Genomic DNA, 25,733 nt, shown 5'->3' on the forward strand with positions numbered 1-25,733 from the left:
TCCATCCCGATCGGCTCCATGGTCCAGCTGGAGCTGTGCCGCGGATACCCTCTGCCCTTTGACCCCGACGACCCCAACACCAGCCTGGTGACATCCGTGGCCATCCTGGACAAAGAGCCCATCATCGTGAACAGCCAGGAGGGCTTCGAGCCGGTCGCGCCGCTGGTGTCGGGTCTCGAGGCGGTGCCGTTCCCCCCCGTGCCGGACAGCGCTCTGCTAGTGACCGACAGCTACGCTAGCGATGTGGCGACGCTAGCCTCCTCCATCGCCACGCAGCCCGAACTCATCACGCTCCACATCGAGAAGGGAGACAAGGGCTTCGGCTTCACCATGGCCGACAGTCTGGTGGGTGGAGGGCAGAAGGTGAAGCAGGTCGTGGATTACCCACGATGCCGAGGGCTGAAGGAGGGAGACATCCTGCTGGAGGTCAACAAGAGGAGCGTTCAGGGCTTGAGCCACAACCAGGTGGTGGATCTGCTCAGCAAGTGTCCTCGAGGGACTGAGGTTACCATGCTAGTGCAGAGAGGTGAGCTAACGCTTTCTGACTGGGTCTGTGAAAGGAGCATTACTGATCACACACACACACACACACACACACAGAGGTGTGGCGCACCAGTCCGATAACGAACAAACTCGGTTTAGTTCTCTAACTCGAACGGAGCAGTCGTATTGCGTCTGCTAGAGGCATCTGGCTATAGATACAGCTCATTTCGCCATATGGTTGAGGTTAGATCGACTGTAGGGGGATCGGTGGGCTGTGCCCTGATTGGCTCACGCAGTTACGCCGCTCCGCCATAGGTTCGTGCAGTTCCCACTGACCAGCCAATAAGCCTGCGTGTAGTCTCTGAACTGTTATGGCTGTTCAGTAGCACTGTGTTATTTTATAAAAGCTATTCAGTATTCTGAGAAAAAGGAGTTTTCCCCATTGCGTCTAGCGATGCAATTCTCGTTCCCTTATCTCCGGGAACCGAGGTTACATTAGTAGCCGAGTCGTTCTAGAGGGGTTTTGGGTTCTTCTGGATTTAGTCTGTCTCAGTTTCTTCATGTAAATCACAGGCAGACTCGGTGATGGTGAGATCCGGCTGCTGTCAGACTCCTTGTACATACAAAAATATCACTGGATTATTGCAATTAATAGCAAAAGGAATGTGTGTAAATGTAAACTGATATTTCCTTCTGACATACTACTCCAAAAGATATAAATAACTGGCTCAAAACCAGTTTTTGGGGTGAAAATACTAACATGTCTAAGACTTTTGCACAGTACTGTATGTTTACCGCAAATTTATATTGCCATTGTTTTGTGAAGGTTAGAATGTGGATTTAGGGGCTCGGTGTTGAGTTTACATGTGCAATTGTTCCATTCTCTCTCAGGAGTCCTGCAGCCCAAGAGAAGTCCCAAAGTGCTGGTAAGATGCATCTCTTTTACTTCTCAGTTACTCAATGTCTTTACCGGGTTTGGAGTAACGGAATACATGTAACGGCCATAGGCGGAAATCGCGGGGGGGTCGGGGGGGTCAGGACCCCCCCTATCTGAGGGTTGTCCCCCCTAAAATATCATTAAAATATGTGTGTTGTAAATAAAATAATGATATAATAATTGTTTAAGAAATAAAACACAAATGCAAACGGGGCAACGACAAAAAAAAGTTGAGTCCCCCCTCCCTTGCCTCACAGTGCGTTGGTCCACTGCCTCCGCCCCTTTTACCTCACCACGACACACACACATTCCGGTGGCGGGAGAGATGAACTAAGTTTTTGAGTAGTTGTGGAACTCCAGCAAGTCAATGTTATTTTATTCACTTTAAACATCGGATGAAGTGATTATTTTCTCTTTAATATAGCTGATGCTGAGTCATTAATAAATCATGTAAAAAAACAAATATATGATTGTGTACTAATGTACTTTTGTCACTGATGTAGTCTGCTCTGTTAGCGATTATAACGTTTAACGTTACCCTTGTTTAATACAGTCTGCGTTTACCTAGCTTGTTTATAAGTTATATCCCCCCACACACACCCACACCCATAGAGTGTAACGTACACATACACTAACGTTACGTGATGTAACGTTAGTCTTGTAGATTAGATTGACTATCGTTAGTCCGGGTGCGCATTTAGATTTTAACGCTTTCACTGTGATTTAGTCGGTTTTATATCATTTAATATAGTTAATCTAATATAATATCACACGAAGAGTGCCGTTTTTCTCCAGATATCAGCATGATAACAAACGTGATTTTGATTTGATGCAAGTTTAATAAACAAGAAGTTAATATTAAGTTATGTACATTTTAGACACCATATTACCAACGAAAATAGTTGAAAATTAAGCCACAACACTGAGAAACACACAGTAGGTGTTTCCTTACTGAATGAATCAGCTTTTTGAACAATCAGTTGAATGAATCTCAATGACCCACTCATTAACAGTGACTTACTGCCTCCTATTGGCGGTTTTAATTTCACATTTAAAGTATCTTTTCATGTTTTTAATCATTTCAAATATTTTTAATAATTTTTTTTTTTTTTTTTTTTTTTTTACGTCATAATATTATTTATGTCTGTGTAAAAACATCTAAATGCTACTTTAACCCTCATTTATCTTTGGGGTCTATGACCCCAATCGACTTTTCCGTAGTAAATAAAACATGATTCCCGTCATCTCAGTTGCATAAAATTGTGTCACTTTTTCTACATTATCTATCTATACACACAATATACACTATACACTGGGCTTGATTCAGTTGTTCTAAAGGTATGTAAAAAAAATTCAAATGTATTTTGGTGGCTTGATGAATGAAAAAGCTGACTAAATTGACCAAAAAAATCTTTAAAACGATACAACTTATTTACAAAAAAATGTATGGTTTTAAAGATTTTTTTGGTCAATTTTTCGCCCCTGGTAACGGCGTTACGTAATCAGGATAAAAAAATCTGGTAACTAATTCGTTACAGTTCATTCAGATGTAAAACATTTAAAGAATAATATAATAAAAATAATATCACGATTACAAAGGTTTCACTTAAAAGTAGATACAATTGTATTTTGATATAATAACGCTGTATTGACAGGAAGGAGGTGGGAGCGTTTTACTGCAGTATTTAACCAGGATGAATCAGGTGATGGGTGTGTGATGTGTGATGTGTAACGGCTGTGAAAATGACAATAAACTCATAAAGCCAATATCCAGCCTTTGCTTGGGATGAACGTTTCTTGAATTGAATTGAATTGAATTTTTTGGGCGGGGCTAAAACGGGGCTCGATGACGCACTGGAGCCCCTGAGCTCCTGGACACGCCCCTACTTGATGACGCACTGGAGCCCCTGAGCTCCTGGACACGCCCCTACTTGATGACGCACTGGAGCCCCTGAGCTCCTGGACACGCCCCTACTTGATGACGCACTGGAGCCCCTGAGCTCCTGGACACGCCCCTACTTGATGACGCACTGGAGCCCCTGAGCTCCTGGACACGCCCCTACTTGATGACGCACTGGAGCCCCTGAGCTCCTGGACACGCCCCTACTTGATGACGCACTGGAGCCCCTGAGCTCCTGGACACGCCCCTACTTGATGACGCACTGGAGCCCCTGAGCTCCTGGACACGCCCCTACTTGATGACGCACTGGAGCCCCTGAGCTCCTGGACACGCCCCTACTTGATGACGCACTGGAGCCCCTAAAGCTGTCCGCTCCCCTAACAATAAAGAGCAAATTCACATCAGTTTTGCCGCTCAATCGTGAGTTACGGTCAGTACTATTAGTTACTACAGCAGCCTACAGATTGCTAGCTAGCTATGACTTCGTCACAGAAAAGCGTAGGCCTACTACCTGGATGCGATCACCGGATCACATACAAAACAGATCGGTGTCCTTATTTAAATTTCCGAAAAACGATTACATCAAGAAGAAGTGGATTAATTTTGTGAAGAGCCAACCTTGATGGAGAGCTGAGGATCACTGCCAAAACCCGCCTCTGTAAGTGATCATTTTACACGGGATAGTTTTATAAACTTTCGTCGGAGACAACTGAGACATTCACTGATAATCCGCTGTTACTGGTGAATGGGGCTGAACCGACTATCTTCCGCTTCGGCCTTCATCCTCCCGTCGCGCCGGTGGTGCCATCATCGGCAGTGCGTGCCCACCGTGCGAGCATCCATTTCGGCTGTAGAGTTGAGTGTGACGAGTCGACGGCAGCTTTCCCGCGAGTGGGCGTGGCTTCAGCACAGCCAGCGGACACGCCCCCAGCGTTTGAGAGCAGAGATTACTGCTCATTTTTTCAAGATTTTGATAGCTTATTTTATGTACTTGCTGGCTTTTTTATCATTCAAATTTGGCAGGGTGGCTAATAACACATTTTTCTGTGGTGTGACAAACTCAGAACACATACTTAATTTTGACTTTACAGGGACTTTAATATATTGCCATGTTTCAACCAAACAAGGTCTTAATCAGGCCTGACGAAGACCTTGTTTGGTCAGACATTGCAAAATGTGTTATTAGCCTTTGATAATCAATATCATGCTAGGGGAATGACATTATAAATATCTAGTAAAAATGACTGGGAAGTGCATGAATGATGTCAGCTTTGTTGATAGTCAACCAAGGGTGGAAGGGTTTGCTAAAAGAATGCAAAAAACGGAGAAATCTTTGCCTTTAAAGGGGTCATCAGATTTTTGTCATTGTATGGCGGTTGTGTCCACACACTGCAAAGACACATTTATATGCAAACACCATATAAAAGTGAATTTTGCATCCGATTATACCTTTAACAAAATGCTTCATCAAGAACATCTTAAATTCCCGTCTGTCAGAAAGCTGTGGTTTGGCTTCAGAAGTCTAATTCTATGGTAGTGTTGGAAACTTGGCAGTTTCCTGTATGTTAATTGTTGCCAGTTTAGAGCTTTTGAGTCAAAGATAACAGACGCTTGAACATTCAGCCTTTTGTGCTTCCCTGTAGAAAAGAAAACGGTTTGAAATGACATGTGTGGTGAAGTATGGCAGAATGGTTATTTGTGTGTTTGCTGTGTGTGTCAGCAGCTGGAGCGTAAGGACAGTCAGGGCAGCTCTCAGCACAGCGTCTGCAGTCACCGCAGCGCTCACACAGACTCGCCCGCACGCCTGCTGCCCTGCTCTGCCCCGGGAGCCCCAGGACCCCCTCCACCCGTCCCTCCACCCGTCCCGCCTCCGCCCACCCAGCCGCTGCCCGTCCTGCCGCCCTTCGACCCCCCCGCTACCAACGGGACTCTGCAGAAAAAGCCGGACCCCTTCAGGATCTGGGCGCAGTCCAGGAGCATGTATGAGAGCCGCTGTGAGTGACCGCACTGACCACACACCTGTAGGCTGACCACACCTGTAGACACACCTGTAGACAGACCGCACACCTGTAGACACACCTGTAGACTGACCACACACCTGTAGACACACCTGTAGACTGATCACACACCTGTAGGCTGACCACACCTGTAGACACACCTGTAGACAGACCGCACACCTGTAGACACACCTGTAGGCTGACCACACCTGTAGACACACCTGTAGACTGACCACACACCTGTAGACACACCTGTAGACTGATCACACACCTGTAGACACACCTGTAGACTGACCACACACCTGTAGACACACCTGTAGACTGATCACACACCTGTAGACTGACCACACACCTGTAGACACACCTGTAGACTGACCACACACCTGTAGACACACCTGTAGACTGATCACACACCTGTAGACACACCTGTAGACTGACCACACACCTGTAGACACACCTGTAGACTGATCACACACCTGTAGACTGATCACACACCTGTAGACACACCTGTAGACTGACCACACACCTGTAGACACACCTGTAGACTGATCACACACCTGTAGACTGACCACACACCTGTAGACACACCTGTAAACTGACCACACACCTGTAGACACACCTGTAGACTGACCACACACCTGTAGACAGACCGCACACCTGTAGACACACCTGTAGGCTGACCACACCTGTAGACACACCTGTAGACTGACCACACACCTGTAGACACACCTGTAGACTGACCACACACCTGTAGACAGACCGCACACCTGTAGACACACCTGTAGGCTGACCACACCTGTAGACACACCTGTAGACTGACCACACACCTGTAGACACACCTGTAGACTGACCACACACCTGTAGACAGACCGCACACCTGTAGACACACCTGTAGGCTGACCACACACCTGTAGACACACCTGTAGACTGATCACACACCTGTAGACTAACCGCACACCTGTAGACACACCTGTAGACTGACCACACACCTGTAGACACACCTGTAGACTGATCACACACCTGTAGACACACCTGTAGACTGATCACACACCTGTAGACTGACCACACACCTGTAGACTGATCACACACCTGTAGACTGACCGCACACCTGTAGACACACCTGTAGACTGACCACACACCTGTAGACTGTCCACACCTGTAGACTGATCACACACCTGTAGACACACCTGTAGACTGATCACACACCTGTAGACTGACCACACACCTGTAGACACACCTGTAGACTGATCACACACCTGTAGACTGACCACACACCTGTAGACACACCTGTAGACTGATCACACACATGTAGACTGACCACACACCTGTAGACACACCTGTAGACTGATCACACACCTGTAGGCACACCTGTAGACTGACCACACACCTGTAGACACACCTGTAGACTGACCACACACCTGTAGACAGACCGCACACCTGTAGACACACCTGTAGGCTGACCACACCTGTAGACTAACCGCACACCTGTAGACATACCTGTAGGCTGACCACACCTGTAGACTGACCGCACACCTGTAGACACACCTGTAGACTGACCACAGACCTTTAGACAGACCACACACCTGTAGACTGATCACACACCTGTAGACACACCTGTAGACTGACCACACACCTGTAGACACACCTGTAGACTGATCACACACCTGTAGACTGACCACACACCTGTAGACACACCTGTAGACTGATCACACACCTGTAGACTGACCACACACCTGTAGACACACCTGTAGACTGACCACACACCTGTAGACAGACCGCACACCTGTAGACACACCTTTAGGCTGACCACACACCTGTAGACACACCTTTAGACTGATCACGCACCTGTAGATTGACCGCACACCTGTAGACACACCTGTATACTGACCACACACCTGTAGACACACCTGTAGACTGACCACACACCTGTAGACACACCTGTAGACTGATCACACACCTGTAGACTGACCACACACCTGTAGACACACCTGTAGACTGATCACACACCTGTAGACACACCTGTAGACTGATCACACACACGTAGACTGACCACACACCTGTAGACACACCTGTAGACTGATCACACACCTGTAGACACACCTGTAGACTGACCACACACCTGTAGACACACCTGTAGACTGACCACACACCTGTAGACAGACCGCACACCTGTAGACACACCTGTAGGCTGACCACACCTGTAGACTGACCGCACACCTTTAGACATATCTGTAGGCTGACCACACCTGTAGACTGACCGCACACCTGTAGACACACCTGTAGACTGACCACAGACCTGTAGACAGACCACACACCTGAAGGCTGACCACACCTGTAGACTGACCACAGACCTGTAGACAGACCACACACCTGAAGGCTGACCACACCTGTAGACTGACCGCACACCTGTAGACACACCTGTAGAATGACCACACACCTGTAGACAGACCGCACACCTGTAGGCTGACCACACCTGTAGACTGACCACACACCTGTAGACACACCTGTAGACTGATCACACACCTGTAGACTGACCACACACCTGTAGACACACCTGTAGACTGACCACACACCTGTAGACACACCTGTAGACTGACCACACACCTGTAGACAGACCGCACACCTGTAGACAGACCGCACACCTGTAGACACACCTGTAGGCTGACCACACCTGTAGACTGACTGCACACCTGTAGACACACCTGTAGACTGACCACACAACTGTAGACACACCTGTAGACTGACTGCAAACCTGTAGACACACCTGTAGACTGACCACACACCTGTAGACAGACCGCAAACCTGTAGACTGACCGCACACCTGTAGACTGACTGCACACCTGTAGACTGACCACACACCTGTAGACACACCTGTAGGCTGACCACACCTGTAGACTGACCGCACACCTCTAGACACACCTGTAGACTGACCACACACCTGTAGACACACCTGTAGACTGACCACACACCTGTAGACACACCTGTAGACTGATCACACACCTGTAGACTGACCACACACCTGTAGACACACCTGTAGACTGACCACACACCTGTAGACACACCTGTAGGCTGACCACACCTGTAGACTGACCGCACACCTGTAGACTGCCCACACACCTGTAGACTGACCGCACACCTGTTGACATAGCTGTAGGCTGACCACACCTGTAGACTGACCACACACTTGTAGACTCAATGACGCAATGTCACTTTTGCTCGTACTGCCCCTTGGTATAATGACAAGCTGCGCTCTAAGAAGGCAGTTCTTTCGAAAGGGAACTCGCACTGCGTCCTTAGACACGTTTGGGGAACGCCTCAGCTTGACTGATGACTGAAGTACTGTATAATCACAACAATCGTATTGGCCGGCGATAGCCATGACGTCACCGCTTATGCGACCAGGAAGTATAAGAGGGCGCCTAGAGAACATGTCATCCTCTTTTCATCTTCAGGGACTGTTTGCTGGTACTGTGAAGTAAGATATTTTCTCATGGCAAGCGACAAACGTTTCAGGAAGTGTGCCGACCCGTGTAAGAGATATCTTAAACCTGGTGACACTCACGACCTGTGCGTGTTTTGTTTGTGTGAGGAGCATGCGCGCTCAGTCTATCTATCAGAACGCTCCGCTCTTGTCTGTCTTGTCTGTCTGCTGGCTTCGAGCCAGGACCAGCAGGAGGAGGCAGATGCGGGTGAAGATCCTGAAATGCCTGAACCCGACCTGCCCCGTGTACACTGAGCTAGTGGAGGTGATGGAGAGCGCCACCGCTAGGCTTGAGTTGCCATGGCAGCACGTCAGAGGGGAAGCTGCTCGTGGAAGACTCGACGAGCGCTTCCTCGCTGGCCACAACACCAGCTCCAGTAAGCCTTCCATTCCTTCCCGACCTCCATGCTGAGGTTGAGAAGGCATGGAAGAACCTGTATTCTCGCATTCACCGGTTCCAACACTCGGATTACGTGAATGTGGTGGGAATGCAAGAACACAGGTATGTATTACTGCCCCCCATTGAAGAGACATTCGCGAGCTATCTCTCATCAACACTGAGAGCTCCGGCCCTGCCATCTAAACCACTAAAGACCACGTTCCTTTTAAATGGCAGGGCATATGTGGCGGCGGGTCAGGCTGGTGCTGCACTGCACACAATGGCTGTGTTGCAGGCGTACCAGGCTGATCTGCTGAGGGACTTGGACCAGGGTCAGGGTCTAACCCCGGGCGCTGTGGCTGAGTTGTGCCGCACCACAAATCTTGCTCTCCGGGCCACCAAACAGACCTCCGCCGCGGTCGGCCTATCGATGAGCCTATGGTGGCCACGGAGAGGCATCTGTGGGTGAACTTGGCGAGCATCGGGGAGAAAGAGAAGTCCTTTCTCCTCGATGCCCCAGTCTCGCCCACTGAACTTTTCGGGACCTCCGTTGAGACAGTGGTCGGAAGGTTCAGGGAGGCGAGGGTGCGCTCGGCCGCATGTAGATAATTTATAACGCGCCGGTCCGAGTCCACACCCAGACAGCATGGGGGCCCTGGCCTGTCTCGGTCCGAGAACCGAAGGCGTGGCCAGAGGGACTCCGTCGCCGCTCGTGCTCCTCCTCCCACTAGGACCAGGTCTCTGAGACGGAGCGAGTCAAGAAGAAGGAGGCAGGGTGTCAGGGAAGTACTCCAGACCAGGAGTGAGCGTCCTGGCGTGGGCAGAGGCAGATAAATCACCTCCTTCCCTGTGCCTACCCTCCTCTTTCTGCCTTCATGTTGTTTCCAATGGTAAATGGACTGCATTTATATAGCGCTTTCACAGACCCAATGGCCACCAAAGCGCTTTACATTTGCCTCACATTCACCCATTCACTCACTCATTCATACACCGTCGGCGGTGTCAGCCATGCAAGGCTCCAGCTCGTCGGGAGCAGCTGGGGTTAGGTGTCTTGCTCATGGACACCTCGACACTTGGTCAGGTGGAACCGGGGATTGAACCACCAAAACCTTTCGGTTCGCAGACAACCTACATGAACCACTGAGCCACTGCCGCCCCGAAAACAAACTGTTTCCAAAAACAAAACAAAAAATTTAGATGGTTCTCCCCTCGTTTAAGAGGGTATTTTTACAGAGTGCTCCGTTTTACAGATAGCCGCCGAGTTTGAAAGGGTAATTACGCAGAGTACTTTACCTCTGGTTGAATCATAGCAGGCCTCCACAGAGTTTGGGCCTCTATATTCCCAGCAGGCAGGACGTGTTAAGGTGACCGGCTTCCAGTGTAAAGCCTCCCTCAAACGACCAGACTTTAGTGTTCCCCTTTATTTTAGAGTAGTTATGCTGAGTACATCGCTTGCGGCCACATTCCTATATGGATGTTGTAGGCTTCCTCTCATCTGAGAGTCATCATCCTGAGGCCTCCATCCTCCAGAGTTCCATGCAAATAGATTTTTATTTGCAATTGGGAAGAGGCCTCTCTCTCTCTTTATATCAGAGAGTTGTGTTTTAGGCACTTCGCTTTTTGAGCTCAGTGTTATGCATTTTCTGAGCTGTTTTTTTACATGGTAAGAGATAACACTAGAAACTCTCTGGTGTGAGTATGGCAGGTCTCCTCTTCATTAAAAGAGTCATCCTGCTGAGGCCTCCATGCAAACAGCTTTTCAGGTAGAGTTAGAGAAGTGGTCTCTCTCTCTCACTGAGAGTGGTTTTTAGGCCTCCTCGCTCCCTGAGCTCGGTGATATTTGAGCCTAGCTGTCATCAAACATTTGACAGTCCTCTTCTTCTTCAAGAGTCATCCTGCTGAGGCCTCCATGCAAACAGCGTTGCAGCTAGAGTTCGAGGAAGGGCCCTCTCAATATAAAGAGCTGTTCTTTAGGCCCCTCGCTCCCTGAGCTCTGCACTGTGCGTATCTGAGCTAAGCTATTTTTACACGCTGTGAGAAAAGGCTCTAGAAACTGCATTGGTGTGAGTATGGCAGGCCTTCTCTTCCTTAAAAGATTCGTCATGTTGAGTCCTCCATCCTCCAGAGTTCCATGCAAATAGAATTTTCTTCGCATAAGAAGAGGTCTCTCTCTCGTTGTATCAGAGAGTTATGTTTAGGCCCTTCGCTGCTTGAGCTCTGTGCTAGACATATCTGAGCTTAGTAGGTTTTGACAGTATGGCAGGCCGCCTCTTCCTTAAAAGAGTCATCCTATGAGGCCTTCATGCAAACAGCCTTTGCAGGTAAAGCTAGAAAAGAGGGCTCTTCTCATAATAGTGAGCTGCCCCCTTCACTCTGTGCTGGACATTTCTAAGCTTAGCTTCTTTTCCACATGGTATGAGGAAAACACTAGAAATCCTCTGGTGTGAGAATGGCAAGCCTCCTCTTCCATAAAAGATTCATCCTGCTGAGGCCTCTTTAGGCCCCTCGTTCCCTGAACTCTGCATTGTGCATATCTGAGCTGAGCCGTTTTTCCACATTGTGAGAGAAAGCACTAGAGACCACTGTAGTGTGAGTGTGGCAGGCCTCCTCTTCTTCTAGAGTCGTCCTGCTGAGGCCTCCACTTCCCATAGCCATGTGAAGGAGCTATTTGTCTCTGGTTAGAGTAAAAAAAAAAGAAACAAAAACACACAGGTTGTTGGCTTCAGCTGATAAAGCATGTTAGCCTCCCTGGTACAGGGGTTGACACTGGTCCCCCTGAAAGTAGCAGGCTAGGGCCCAATGGGTCTGGGTCATACTCCCTTAAAGGAACCCCTCTAAGTTGGGATGTGGTGTCCAGGCCTTTGAGCTGGCTCTGGGTCAAGCCCTTCGTGTCGAAGCACAAGGATGCTTCCTCATTAAGTATGAAGCTCGGGCAGTGGCTGTAGGGGGTAGTGCTACTTTTAATTTAACATTTATTTTAATATTCAACAATAATAGTGATCTGCCTGCATTGACAGCATTATATGAGAACTGAACTGAGCTGGACGATGTCGTCACGGTTTTCTCCAGAGCGGCTATATATATAAATGAACTAAATTAATAACTTTATTACAACAAAAATGAAACATCACGGAACTTACTTGAGCTGGACTGTGACGCTATGTTCTTCTCGAAACAAACTTTGTTCCATTATTTTCCTGTTATCTCTGTAAAGCTGCTTTGAAACACTCTGTATTGTAAAAAGCGCTAAATAAATAAATGTGACTTGACTTGACTAACAGCCTGATGTGTGTGCAGTAGGGGGGATTTAACTCTGGGTTAAATGTGTTCGTGCTTGTAGTACAGCCATGATTGCTATACATCCCCTGAGCTTGGCAGCGTGGGTATTTCGTTCCCCAAATGTGTCTCAGGACACAGTGCGAGTTCCCTTTCGAAAGGGAACGTCTCGGGTTACGACTGTAACCCTTGTTCCCTGAGAACAGGGAACGAGACACTGCGTCGTTCGCCGTGCCTTAGGGCTGCCTGCACAGTCCCTTCAGACGAAGAAGTGCATGACATGTTCTCTAGCCGGCCTGTTATACTTCCTGGTCGCACTAGCGGTGACGTTATGGCTGTCGCTGGCCAATAGGATTGCCGTGATTATACAGTACTTCAGTCATCAGTCACACTGAGGCGTTCCCCGAAGTGTCTCAGGACTCAGTGTCTCGTTCCCTGATCTCAGAGAACCAGGGTTACAGTCGTAACCCGAGACGGTTGTTGTGAAATGGAGCGTAAGTGGCGTTACTCTGACTTGAATGTATTTTATCAAGTTTGGAAAGACCGCTCGGGGGAATACAGAGCTGCAATTGAGTCTACAAGATCTGCTTATTTTTCTCAGATTATTGATAATAATCAAAGCAATCCCAGGCATCTCTTTCAAAATATAAACAGACTCCTTAAAGTTAACATTGGCAACTCTATGCCTGGTTCAAATCAGTTGCGTAATAATTTTCTTCATTTTTTCAGTTCTAAAATTGACAACTCTAACTCATGCTACACCTGTTTCCTCTTCAACACTGCTTGCCTAGTTTCTCTGGCACATCTTTCTCAAATTTTTCTCAAATTGAGGTGCTTACTAGAGAGGAATGGCGTATGAAAGCTACCACTTGCATACTTGATCGGGAAATCAAGCCGATAGTTGGTTCTGCCTATTAAATTAGTAATTTAACATTGGGATACAGGAAAGTATTTAAAAAAAATTTAAAAGTTGAATTGCATTGAAAATATTGCTGTTAAAAGATCTTCATTATTGTCTTTTGTCACGTGTACAGTATTCATTATAAACCAGTTCTCAGGGGTGTATTTGAAGAGCAGGAGTCAGTGATGAGAGATCTGGCAGTAAACTGAAACTCATCATGTCTCGTATGAGTCTGTGGCGTCTGAAGAGAGAGCAGCTGTACCTGAGGAGATGTCCATGTGCGCTCCGGCCTTCCCGTGCCAGACTCCAGTGCCAGATCCCAGTGCCAGATCCCAGTCAGGCCTGTTAAACACTCCACATGGAGTAGCTCGGCTCATCCAGACCTTTTAAACGAGCAGCGTGTCCGGCAGGGCAGATAAACGCTCCATGTTTACATGATGCTGTTCTCTGTGTGGGGAAGCAGACGTCTGACCGGCCGAGGCTTAGTCTGACCGCGAATCCTTACCCGTCTGCATTTCTGCTTTTCATCATGCATATATGCATGTGTATTAACTACTAACAACAGCAGTAAAATATACACATGCTTTCTGATGGTAGAAGACCTGTAGACTGTTATAGAGGCGTTTACAGTTTATACCATGGTAGTAATATTTCTGCATGGCAGTTTGTGAATCTTTTTCATAATATTTACATGGAGTGTTTGATTTAGTTTTCATTCATAAAATCCCAAATGAAAAGAGAAAATACATTACCGTTGAGTTCTAAAGTAATTTATCAAACAACAGGCATTTCCGCTGGGTTATTTAGCATATAAACCAATCAAAATAACTATATCGTGATAGACTTATATATATTAATACTGCACACCTCCAATTTCTTGCAAAGAAACTGATTTATTTTTTTCTATTTGTCCAGTGCCAGACTCTCAAGAACAAGACATTTTCCTTTGGAGGAAAGACACAGGCTTTGGCTTTCGGATCCTGGGCGGAAATGAACCCGGAGAACCGGTGAGTCCGATGATAACATCCGTACAAATAAACATGCATTGCGTTGAGTTATAGAACTAGAAAACATGTATTTTCCTCGTCAAATAGAGCTCAAACAATACAGCATGATTCTTTATGATGACTATAGATAAATATAAATGTGAATTTCTAATTTGCATGAACACAGAAAACAGAATCTGTTGTTCCTTGCATGAATAAACAGGCCAAACTGTGTATTTCTTTAATTTACTCTATATTGGCCAATTTTAGTGTGAAAATATTGGTGATGGTATCAGTGCCTCACACTTCCTGATCTATAATTTTCATTTACAATAATCGATACAAAAATTTGACATCAGAATCTTAATTTCCCAATGATACTAGAAGTCTGTCCCAGTCAACCCAGGATAAAAATAATATTCTGCTACATATAATCATAAGCACAGCTGATTTGACTCATAATTTTCTGATAGTTTCATTGGAATCCCGTCTGAGGACATGATCCAGAATTCCCAGCAGGCTGTGTGTGTCGAGCTGCGTGTGTGACAGTGTGTGACTGTGACACGTGTGTGTGCTCCAGATCTACATAGGGCACATCGTGAAGTTCGGCGCGGCGGACGAGGACGGCCGGCTGCGGTCCGGAGACGAGCTCATCTGTGTGGACGGAACCGCTGTGGTGGGCAAATCTCATCAGCTGGTGGTGCAGCTCATGCAACAGGCGGCCAAACAGGGGCACGTCAACCTGAGCGTGCGGCGAAAGACCACTTACACAGGTGAAGCTCTCACACACACTCACAGCACACACTCCTCCAGCTGAGGAACTATTCTTTTTTCATTAATCACTGTAGCCCTCTGTTTCACGCTCACTGTTTCGCAGGCTACCTGCACCCCTGCAGGTGCGGCGTTGGTCCCATTGGTCCCCTTTCTCTGTGCCTGGGAGCCTGGCTAGCGCTTCCCAGCCGGTCCAACTGGCTCATCCGTACCATCAGACTGGGCTATGCGATTCAGTTCACCCGGCGTTCCCCGGCCTTCAGGGGTATCCAGTTCACACGTGTACTGGCGAACGGTGGAAATCGCGAGTCTTGATCGGTCCCTTCTCAGTCTACCGTTCAAGATGCTAACGCAGAAACGCATCTTCGGGTGCATCCGTCCCCAAGATTGGTCTGCAGCGTTTAACCTTTGGGTCAACTGGGAGAAGAGTAAACTCGCCCCTGTGCGAGTTTGTTACGTGTTCAGTCGGTGTTGAACTGCTTGAATTCGTTCAAACGCAGGACAGTGGCCCCACTGAAACCTTTTCAGAGGCTCCTGGGGCATATGGAATCCGCAGCCGCTGTGACGCCGCTTTGGATTGCTTCATATGAGGCCGCTTCAGCACTGGCTTCTCAACCGAGTCCCAAGATGGTCGTGGCAGCGCCAAACCCTCAGCCCGTGGTCAGACCCTTAGTTTCTATGGGCAGTTGTCCCCCTAGAACAAGTGTCCAGGCATGCTATTGTCTTCATGGATGCCTCTGCCACCGGCTGGGGGGCCACGTACAACGGGCATGCAGCTTCAGGTCTGTGGACGGGGCCTCAACTGCATTGGCACATTAACTGCCTCGAGTTGTTAGCAGTACATCAGTACAACAAGAACATACTGATCCGTACAGACAGCACTGCAACCGTGGCGTACATCATCCATCAGGGTAGTCTACACTCCCGCTGCATGTCGGAACTCGCCCGCCATCTCCTCCTATGGAGTCAGAAGCATCTGAGGTCGCTTCATGCCATTCACATTCCGGGCCTGCTCAACCGTGCAGCCGACGAGCTCTCACGACAGCAGGGAGAGTGGAGACTCCATCCCCAGGTGGTCCAGCTGATTTGGAGGCGCTTTGGGACCGCATAGGTAGATCTGTTTGCTGCCCCGGACACGTCCCACTGCAAGTTGTTCTATTTCCTGTCCGAGGGCACCCTCGGCACGGACGCACTGGAACACAACTGGCCCAGGGCCCTACGCAAGTATGTGTTTCCCCCAGTTAGCCTTCTTGCACAGACCTTGTGCAAAGTCAGGAAGGACGAGGAGCAGGTCTTGCTCATTTCCCCGTATTGCCCCAACCGGACCTCGTTCCCGGAACTAGTGCTCCTCGCGACAGTCCCTCCCTGGCCCATTCCTCTGAGAGAGGACCTGCTCTCTCAGAGACGGGGCACCCTTTGGCACCCGCGTCCAGACCTCTGGAAACTCCATGTCTGGTCCCTGGACGGGAACCGGAGGTTCTGGGTGACCTACTCCAAGCGGTGATAGACACCATCACTTCTGCGAGAGCACCCTCTACGAGGCGCCTCTATGCACTGAAATGGAACCTGTTCATTGAGTGGTGTTCTTCTCACCTGGAGAACCCCCGAACTTGCTCGATCAGGGCAGTGCTTTCCTTCCTGCAAGCTGGGTTTGAGTGGAGGCTGTCTCCCTCCACCCTTAAAGTGTATGTTGCCGCTTTCGCCGCACATCACGATGCAGTTGAGGTAAGTTGCTGGGGAAGCAAGACCTGATCGTCAGGTTCCTGAGGGGGGCGGGGAGACTAAATCCGCCTCGTCCACTCTTGATACCCTCTTGGGACTTATCTCTGGTGCTTACCGGACTGCAGAGACCACCCTTTGAGCCTTTGCAATCAGTACCCCTGGTTGCATTGGCCTCCATCAAGAGGGTAGGGGACCGGTGGGCATTTTCGGTCGATGAATCGTGCCTAGAATTCGGCCCGGCCAACTCTCACATTATCCTGAGACCCCGGCCCGGATACGTGCCCAAGGTTCCTACCCACTCCCGCTGCCCCTGGAGGAGGCAAACCCAGCCCTGGCTTTTCTCTGTCCCGTTCCCGCTCTGCGTCTATACGTGGACAGAACGCAAACCTCGGGACCTCAGACCAGCTCTTCGCTCTGGAAAAACTAACTTCTTCTCTCCTCTTACCTGGCTATATAGAAGAGGAGGAATGCAACATAGAGCCCCCTAGTGCATGGTAGTGGCATTACCCTTATAAACCACAGTAACCAAGTTCTGGGCGGTTACAACGTGATCTCGTTATTACAGTAATTCCGACATGGCTTGAACGCAAAAACGACATGAACTGTTTTTCATTTTGAGAGATAGAATGCAAGAACATTTGAACTATAGTGTGTTGATTTTTTTAATATTAAATAGGATGTGTAAATGAATAAATAATAGTTAGTAAGTAATGGCTCGTTTCCACTAAGCGGTACGGTACGGTACAGTACGGTTCGGGTCTGTAAACCATGATCCGGCTAGCGTTTCCACCGCCAACAGTACCCTTACTTGATAGGCGTGGTGTTTGCCGGAAAGAAGCGATCGACGTCATTTTCGCGCAAAGAAGAAAGCGACATAGTAAACAACTATGGATGACATACTGCAGATCTTGTTCTTGCTTCTCGACATGTTTGTCACAAGAAACAAGCACCGGCATTAGTCGTTTCTCAATACCAAGTAGCCTACGCAAAGTCCGACTCAGGAGAATGACTCCCGAGGACGCGAGTCCAGTAATTCTGCTAATGGAACAGCGCGTTCTTGAAAGCGCCACTCAGCTCGCTCTGCTACTCCAGTTATCTCTGTATGTACATTTTAGGCAACAATAAAAACGAAATATGTTATAAAACACCACTCTGCTTCTTTTCGATTTCATCTAAATACATTTTAAACTTTATAAGCACACAAATGTGGTTCAGGCAACGCATATCCTATTGATTATATTCACTGCATGTATGTAAACACAACCCTGCCTCTTTTCGTTTAAATTTAAAAATATTAAACATATTCCAGGCAATATGTGCATTGGTACAAATGTTGCAATAAACAACATTACAGATGGTCTTGTAATAAAATAAAAAATGACAAAACTCAACCCTATCTCTTTTTGTTACATTTCAGTTTTATCAATAATAGCCATTATAAAAGTATAAGTAAAAGGTACAAAAAGCTATACAGTAAATCTTTAATAACATAAAGCAAACAATTCAGTCAAATAAACAAATTCAGCGCTCAAATATATGAAACTTCACGTTCACTTAGCCTTCTGCCAAAACTATGGGCCAGGGAAAGAATTGTAGATTCACGAGACCAAAGATCGCCGGTTAGGTCTATACAAGACGAATTATATCTCATGTTTAACCACTACAGAGACGTCAGAGTCAGCGGCAAACATCAGAACGACTAGCCGAGGAAAGGCTGTCCCAGGCGGGGTACTTGAGCCGAGCACCCGGTGATTGCTTGGAATGGATCTCAGTCAAATTATCATAAATCTATAAATAAACCACAGATTTGAGCTTTAAAAAACTACATTCTCGCCTGAAAAACTCTTAAAACTACATTTCGTGACACAATAACAGTTTATTATATTTCAACTGTATGGCGCTTCTAATGGCAAATGGCGCTTCTAATGCCCTTGTAGCACGCGCAAGTGACGATACTCTGTCAACCAATCAACGTTCTGCAGTGAGTTTAGCTCCACCTTTTAGTACCGTACCGCTGTGCTAGGTACCCCAACGGAAGGGTACACAAAAAGTGGTACGGTACGGTTCGGCTTTTTGGTACCATTCACAACTTTTGACAGTGGAAACGCAACTAATTGCGTACCGAACTGTACCGTACCATACCATACCGCTCAGTGGAAACGAGCCATAAGTAACGTTTATTTATATAGCACCTTTCACAGACAAGGAAGGGTCACAAAGTGCTTCACAGTAAAAAATTTAAATAATAATAATATCAAAACAAATAAAATAACAGCTGTACAAATACCATAAAACACCATAGAAATATAATAAATGCCAAAATATAATTTATTTTATTTAATAATAAATAGGATTTATTAAATTCGTTGTTGCTCCACCTGGAATAAATGGTCATCCGAACAGTGTGAATAGGGCGTACAGTATGTGCTGGTTTAGCTGATGGTCTCTCTGCTGGTTTAGCTGATGGTCTCTCTGCTGGTCTCTCTGCTGGTCTCTCTGCTGGTTTCTCTGTTTCTCTGATGTTTTCTCTGCTTTTCTCTGATGGTCTCTCTGTTTCTCTGCTTTTCTCTGCTGGTTTCTCTGTTTCTCTGCTTTTCTCTGCTGGTTTCTCTGTTTCTCTAATGTTTTCTCTGCTGTTTCTCTGCTGGTTTCTCTGTTTCTCTAATGTTTTCTCTGCTGTTTCTCTGATGGTCTCTCTGATGTTTTCTCTGTTTCTCTGCTGTTTCTTTGATGGTTTCTCTGATGGTCTCTCTGCTTTTCTCTGCTTTTCTCTGCTTTTCTCTGCTTTTCTCTGCTGTTTCTCTGATGGTTTCTCTGCTTTTCTCTGCTGTTTCTCTGATGGTCTCTCTGCTTTTCTCTGATGGTTTCTCTGATGGTCTCTCTGATGGTTTCTCTGATGGTTTCTCTGCTGGTTTCTCTGATGGTTTCTCTGATGGTTTCTCTGATGGTCTCTGCTTTTCTCTGCTGTTTCTCTGATGGTTTCTCTGATGGTCTCTCTGATGGTTTCTCTGATGGTTTCTCTGCTGGTTTCTCTGATGGTTTCTCTGATGGTTTCTCTGATGGTCTCTTTGCTTTTCTCTGCTGTCTCTCTGATGGTCTCTCTGCTTTTCTCTGCTGTCTCTCTGATGGTCTCTCTGCTTTTCTCTGATGGTCTCTCTGCTTTTCTCTGCTGTTTCTCTGAAGGTTTCTCTGATGGTTTCTCTGCTGGTTTCTCTGATGGTTTCTCTGATGGTTTCTCTGATGGTTTCTCTAATGGTTTCTCTGCTGTTTCTCTGCTGGTTTCTCTGATGGTTTCTCTGCTTTTCTCTGATGGTCTCTCTGCTTTTCTCTGCTGTTTCTCTGAAGGTTTCTCTGATGGTTTCTCTGCTGGTTTCTCTGATGGTTTCTCTGATGGTCTCTCTGATGGTCTCTCTGCTTTTCTCTGCTGTCTCTCTGATGGTCTCTCTGCTTTTCTCTGATGGTCTCTCTGCTTTTCTCTGCTGTTTCTCTGAAGGTTTCTCTGATGGTTTCTCTGCTGGTTTCTCTGATGGTTTCTCTGATGGTTTCTCTAATGGTTTCTCTGCTGTTTCTCTGCTGGTTTCTCTGATGGTTTCTCTGCTTTTCTCTGATGGTCTCTCTGCTTTTCTCTGCTGTTTCTCTGAAGGTTTCTCTGATGGTTTCTCTGCTGGTTTCTCTGCTGGTTTCTCTGATGGTTTCTCTGATGGTCTCTCTGATGGTCTCTCTGCTTTTCTCTGATGGTCTCTCTGCTTTTCTCTGCTGTTTCTCTGAAGGTTTCTCTGATGGTTTCTCTGCTGGTTTCTCTGATGGTTTCTCTGATGGTTTCTCTGATGGTTTCTCTGCTGTTTCTCTGCTGGTTTCTCTGATGGTTTCTCTGATGGTTTCTCTGCTGTTTCTCTGCTGGTTTCTCTGATGGTCTCTCTGCTGTTTCTCTGATGGTCTCTCTGCTTTTCTCTGCTGTTTCTTTGATGGTCTCTCTGCTTTTCTCTGCTTTTCTCTGCTTTTCTCTGCTTTTCTCTGCTTTTCTCTGCTGTTTCTCTGATGGTTTCTCTGCTTTTCTCTGCTGTTTCTCTGATGGTCTCTCTGCTTTTCTCTGCTTTTCTCTGCTTTTCTCTGCTTTTCTCTGCTGTTTCTCTGATGGTTTCTCTGCTTTTCTCTGCTGTTTCTCTGATGGTCTCTCTGCTTTTCTCTGCTTTTCTCTGCTTTTCTCTGCTGTTTCTCTGATGGTTTCTCTGCTTTTCTCTGCTGTTTCTCTGATGGTCTCTCTGCTTTTCTCTGATGGTTTCTCTGATGGTCTCTCTGATGGTTTCTCTGATGGTTTCTCTGCTGGTTTCTCTGATGGTTTCTCTGATGGTCTCTCTGCTTTTCTCTGCTGTCTCTCTGATGGTCTCTCTGCTTTTCTCTGATGGTTTCTCTGATGGTCTCTCTGATGGTTTCTCTGATGGTTTCTCCGCTGGTTTCTCTGCTGGTTTCTCTGATGGTCTCTCTGATGGTTTCTCTGATGGTTTCTCTGCTGGTTTCTCTGATGGTTTCTCTGATGGTCTCTCTGCTTTTCTCTGCTGTTTCTCTGATGGTCTCTCTGATGGTCTCTCTGCTTTTCTCTGATGGTCTCTCTGCTTTTCTCTGCTTTTCTCTGCTGTTTCTCTGATGGTCTCTCTGCTTTTCTCTGCTTTTCTCTGATGGTTTCTCTGATGGTCTCTCTGATGGTTTCTCTGATGGTCTCTCTGCTTTTCTCTGATGGTTTCTCTGATGGTCTCTCTGCTTTTTTCTGGTTTTCTCTGATGGTCTCTCTGCTTTTCTCTGCTGTTTCTCTGATGGTTTCTCTGATGGTCTCTCTGCTTTTCTCTGCTGTTTCTCTGATGGTCTCTCTGCTTTTCTCTGCTGTTTCTCTGCAGGTTTCTCTGATGGTTTCTCTGCTGGTTTCTCTGATGGTTTCTCTGATGGTTTCTCTGCTGTTTCTCTGCTGGTTTCTCTGATGGTCTCTCTGATGGTTTCTCTGCTGGTTTCTCTGATGGTCTCTCTGCTTTTCTCTGCTGTCTCTCTGATGGTCTCTCTGCTTTTCTCTGCTTTTCTCTGCTGTTTCTCTGATGGTCTCTCTGATGGTTTCTCTGATGGTTTCTCCGCTGGTTTCTCTGCTGGTTTCTCTGATGGTCTCTCTGATGGTTTCTCTGCTGGTTTCTCTGATGGTTTCTCTGATGGTCTCTCTGCTTTTCTCTGCTTTTCTCTGCTGTTTCTCTGATGGTCTCTCTGCTTTTCTCTGCTTTTCTCTGCTGTTTCTCTGATGGTCTCTCTGCTTTTCTCTGATGGTTTCTCTGATGGTCTCTCTGATGGTTTCTCTGATGGTCTCTCTGCTTTTCTCTGATGGTTTCTCTGATGGTCTCTCTGCTTTTTTCTGGTTTTCTCTGATGGTCTCTCTGCTTTTCTCTGCTGTTTCTCTGATGGTTTCTCTGATGGTCTCTCTGCTTTTCTCTGCTGTTTCTCTGATGGTCTCTCTGCTTTTCTCTGCTGTTTCTCTGCAGGTTTCTCTGATGGTTTCTCTGCTGGTTTCTCTGATGGTTTCTCTGATGGTTTCTCTGCTGTTTCTCTGATGGTTTCTCTGATGGTCTCTCTGATGGTTTCTCTGCTGGTTTCTCTGATGGTCTCTCTGATGGTCTCTCTGCTTTTCTCTGCTGTTTCTCTGAAGGTTTCTCTGATGGTTTCTCTGCTGGTTTCTCTGATGGTTTCTCTGATGGTTTCTCTGCTGTTTCTCTGCTGTTTCTCTGATGGTCTCTCTGCTTTTCTCTGCTGTTTCTCTGATGGTCTCTCTGGTTTTCTCTGTTTCTCTGCTGGTTTCTCTGCTGTTTCTCTGATGGTCTCTCTGTTTCTCTGCTGGTTTCTCTGCTGTTTCTCTGATGGTCTCTCTGTTTCTCTGCTGGTTTCTCTGCTGTTTCTCTGATGGTCTCTCTGTTTCTCTGCTGGTTTCTCTGATGGTCTCTCTGCTTTTCTCTGCTGTTTCTCTGATGGTTTCTCTGATGGTTTCTCTGCTGGTTTCTCTGATGGTTTCTCTGATGGTTTCTCTGATGGTTTCTCTGCTGTTTCTCTGCTGGTTTCTCTGATGGTTTCTCTGATGGTTTCTCTGATGGTCTCTCTGATGGTTTCTCTGCTGGTTTCTCTGATGGTCTCTCTGATGGTCTCTCTGCTTTTCTCTGCTGTTTCTCAGCAGGTTTCTCTGATGGTTTCTCTGCTGGTTTCTCTGATGGTTTCTCTGATGGTTTCTCTGATGGTTTCTCTGCTGTTTCTCTGCTGGTTTCTCTGATGGTTTCTCTGATGGTTTCTCTGATGGTCTCTCTGATGGTTTCTCTGCTGGTTTCTCTGATGGTCTCTCTGATGGTCTCTCTGCTTTTCTCTGCTGTTTCTCTGAAGGTTTCTCTGATGGTTTCTCTGCTGGTTTCTCTGATGGTTTCTCTGATGGTTTCTCTGCTGTTTCTCTGCTGTTTCTCTGATGGTCTCTCTGCTTTTCTCTGCTGTTTCTCTGATGGTCTCTCTGGTTTTCTCTGTTTCTCTGCTGGTTTCTCTGCTGTTTCTCTGATGGTCTCTCTGTTTCTCTGCTGGTTTCTCTGATGGTCTCTCTGCTTTTCTCTGCTGTTTCTCTGATGGTCTCTCTGATGTTTTCTCTGTCTGCAGGTTATAAGGGCGAGGGGGACGTTCCCCCGTCTCCGGCCTCCTCTCACCACAGCAGCACACAGGCTCCGTCGCTCACCGAGGAGAAGCGCACGCCTCAGGGCAGCCAGAACTCGCTGAACACCGTGAGCTCGGGCTCCGGCAGCACCAGTGGCATCGGCAGTGGGGGTGGAGGTGGCAGTGGGAGTACGGTCACGGCCCTGCAACCCTACGACGTGGAGATCCAGCGCGCCGAGAGCGAGGGCTTCGGCTTCGTCATCGTGTCCTCCGTGTCCAGGCCGGATGCGAACACCACCTTCGGTGAGATCCTTCACTCCATCAGGGGATTTCACAATCACGGTTGATACTCAAAAGCTCCCAGAATACACACGGGATGCCCTCCTGTTTTAAAAACAGACTATATATGTGACCCTGGACTACAAAACCAGTCACAAGGGTCAATTTTGTAAAATTGAGATTTATATATCCTCTGAAAGCTCAATAAATAAGCTTTACATTGATGTATGGTTTGCTATGATAGGACAATTATTGAAAATCTGGAATCTGAGGGTGCAAACAAATCTAAATATTGAGAAAATCGCCTTTAAAGTTGTCCAGATGAAGTCCTCGACATTGCTGTATCCACTCACAACATTTTAAAAAATATATATTTATGGTAGAAAATGTACAAAATATCATTGCCACAATATATCAACCACTTGTGGTGTTGTGGTCCAGGGTCACATCTAGTTATTTTATTATTTCACGAACTGAAAATGAACAAATCTATTGAAAGGTCACAGAGATTTCCTTCTGCGGATGCTGTTATCTTAATTTGGGCTTATTTTTCTTATTTTTCTGTCTCTTGGACCTCAGCTGGAAACACATGCGTGTCAATGCCTCATAAAATCGGTCGTATCATCGAGTTCAGTCCGGCGGACCGCTGTGGAAAGCTGAAGGTGGGCGATCGGATCCTAGCGGTCAACAGCTGCTCCATCACCAACAAATCACACTCGGACATCGTCAACCTGATCAAAGAGGCGGGTCACGCGGTCACGCTGCGCATCATCCCCGGAGACGGTGAGTCTCGCTGGGTCTCGCTGGGTCTCGCTGGGTCTCCCTGGGTCTCGCTGGGTCTCGCTGGGTCTCGCTGGGTCTCGCTGGGTCTCGCTGGGTCTCGCTGGGTCTCGATGGGTCTCCGCTGGGTCTCGCTGAGTCTCGCTGAGTCTCCCTGGGTCTCGCTGGGTCTCCCTGGGTCTCGCTGGGTCTCGCTGGGTCTCGTTGAGTCTCCCTGGGTCTCGCTGGGTCTCCCTGGGTCTCGCTGGGTTTCGCTGGGTCTCGTTGGGTCTCGTTGGGTCTCGTTAAGTCTCGCTGGGTCTCGATGGGTCTCGCTGGGTCTCGTTGGGTCTCGCTGGGTCTCCCTGGGTCTCGATGGGTCTCGCTGGGTCTCGATGGGTCTCGCTGAGTCTCGATGGGTCTCTTTGGGTCTCGCTGGGTCTCCCTGGGTCTCGATGGGTCTCGTTGAGTCTCGCTGGGTCTCGTGGGTCTCGCTGGGTCTCGTGGGTCTCGCTGGGTCTCGTTGAGTCTCGTGGGTCTCGCTGGGTCTCGTTGAGTCTCGCTGGGTCTCGCTGGGTCTCGTTGAGTCTCGATGGGTCTCGCTGGGTCTCGTTGGGTCTCGCTGGGTCTCGATAGGTCTTGTTGAGTCTCGCTGGGTCTCGCTGGGTCTCGTTGGGTCTCGCTGGGTCTCGGTGGGTCTCGTTGAGTCTCGTTGGGTCTCGCTGGGTCTCGATGGGTCTCGTTGAGTCTCGCTGGGTCTCGCTGGGTCTCGCTGAGTCTCGATGGGTCTCGATGGGTCTCGCTGGGTCTCGCTGAGTCTCGCTGGGTCTCGATGGGTCTCGTTGAGTCTTGTTGGGTCTCGCTGGGTCTCGATGGGTCTCGCTGAGTCTCGATGGGTCTCGCTGGGTCTCGTTGAGTCTCGCTGGGTCTCGCTGAGTTATTATTTTTCTCCATACATAATTACTTTAGAATTCTAGCATGGAACAGGTTTATACTAAAGCATTTTTACATTCTTTTTCCTTAAAATTACTCATACATTTTTCTGATGGTCATGATATAAACACATTTTGAAGTGCCCGCTGCTTGACGTGGACATGAACACACATGAACACACACGACACACACATCTGCTGGGTTTCAGATGACAGGAGCTTTACCCTTCATCATGTGAGAGAGGAAGAAGAAGGGGTCGAGTTTCTACATCATGC

At 47.5% G+C, this 25,733-nt stretch overlaps 1 protein-coding gene across 10 annotated transcripts in view; it reads left to right on the forward strand.

Moving 5' to 3' along the window:
* Positions 1-25,733, forward strand: part of magi1a (membrane associated guanylate kinase, WW and PDZ domain containing 1a) — a 179,096-nt gene that overhangs the window by 137,607 nt on the left and 15,756 nt on the right. For 9 of the 10 annotated variants that reach the window (XM_056236577.1, XM_056236578.1, XM_056236569.1 and 6 more), the window contains 7 exons: positions 1-526; positions 1,375-1,409; positions 5,041-5,314; positions 14,270-14,361; positions 14,921-15,113; positions 23,494-23,790; positions 24,346-24,549. The exon at positions 1-526 is cut by the window's left edge and continues 74 nt beyond it. In XM_056236577.1, the coding sequence (XP_056092552.1) occupies positions 1-526; positions 1,375-1,409; positions 5,041-5,314; positions 14,270-14,361; positions 14,921-15,113; positions 23,494-23,790; positions 24,346-24,549 (1,621 nt within the window). The remainder of the gene's footprint in view (positions 527-1,374; positions 1,410-5,040; positions 5,315-14,269; positions 14,362-14,920; positions 15,114-23,493; positions 23,791-24,345; positions 24,550-25,733) is intronic. The other variant, XM_056236571.1, reaches the window with a different exon arrangement.

Source organism: Rhinichthys klamathensis, unplaced genomic scaffold (assembly GCF_029890125.1).
Source record: "Rhinichthys klamathensis goyatoka isolate OS25496 unplaced genomic scaffold, OSU_Roscu_1.1 h1tg000453l_1, whole genome shotgun sequence".
NCBI lineage: Eukaryota > Metazoa > Chordata > Actinopteri > Cypriniformes > Leuciscidae > Rhinichthys > Rhinichthys klamathensis.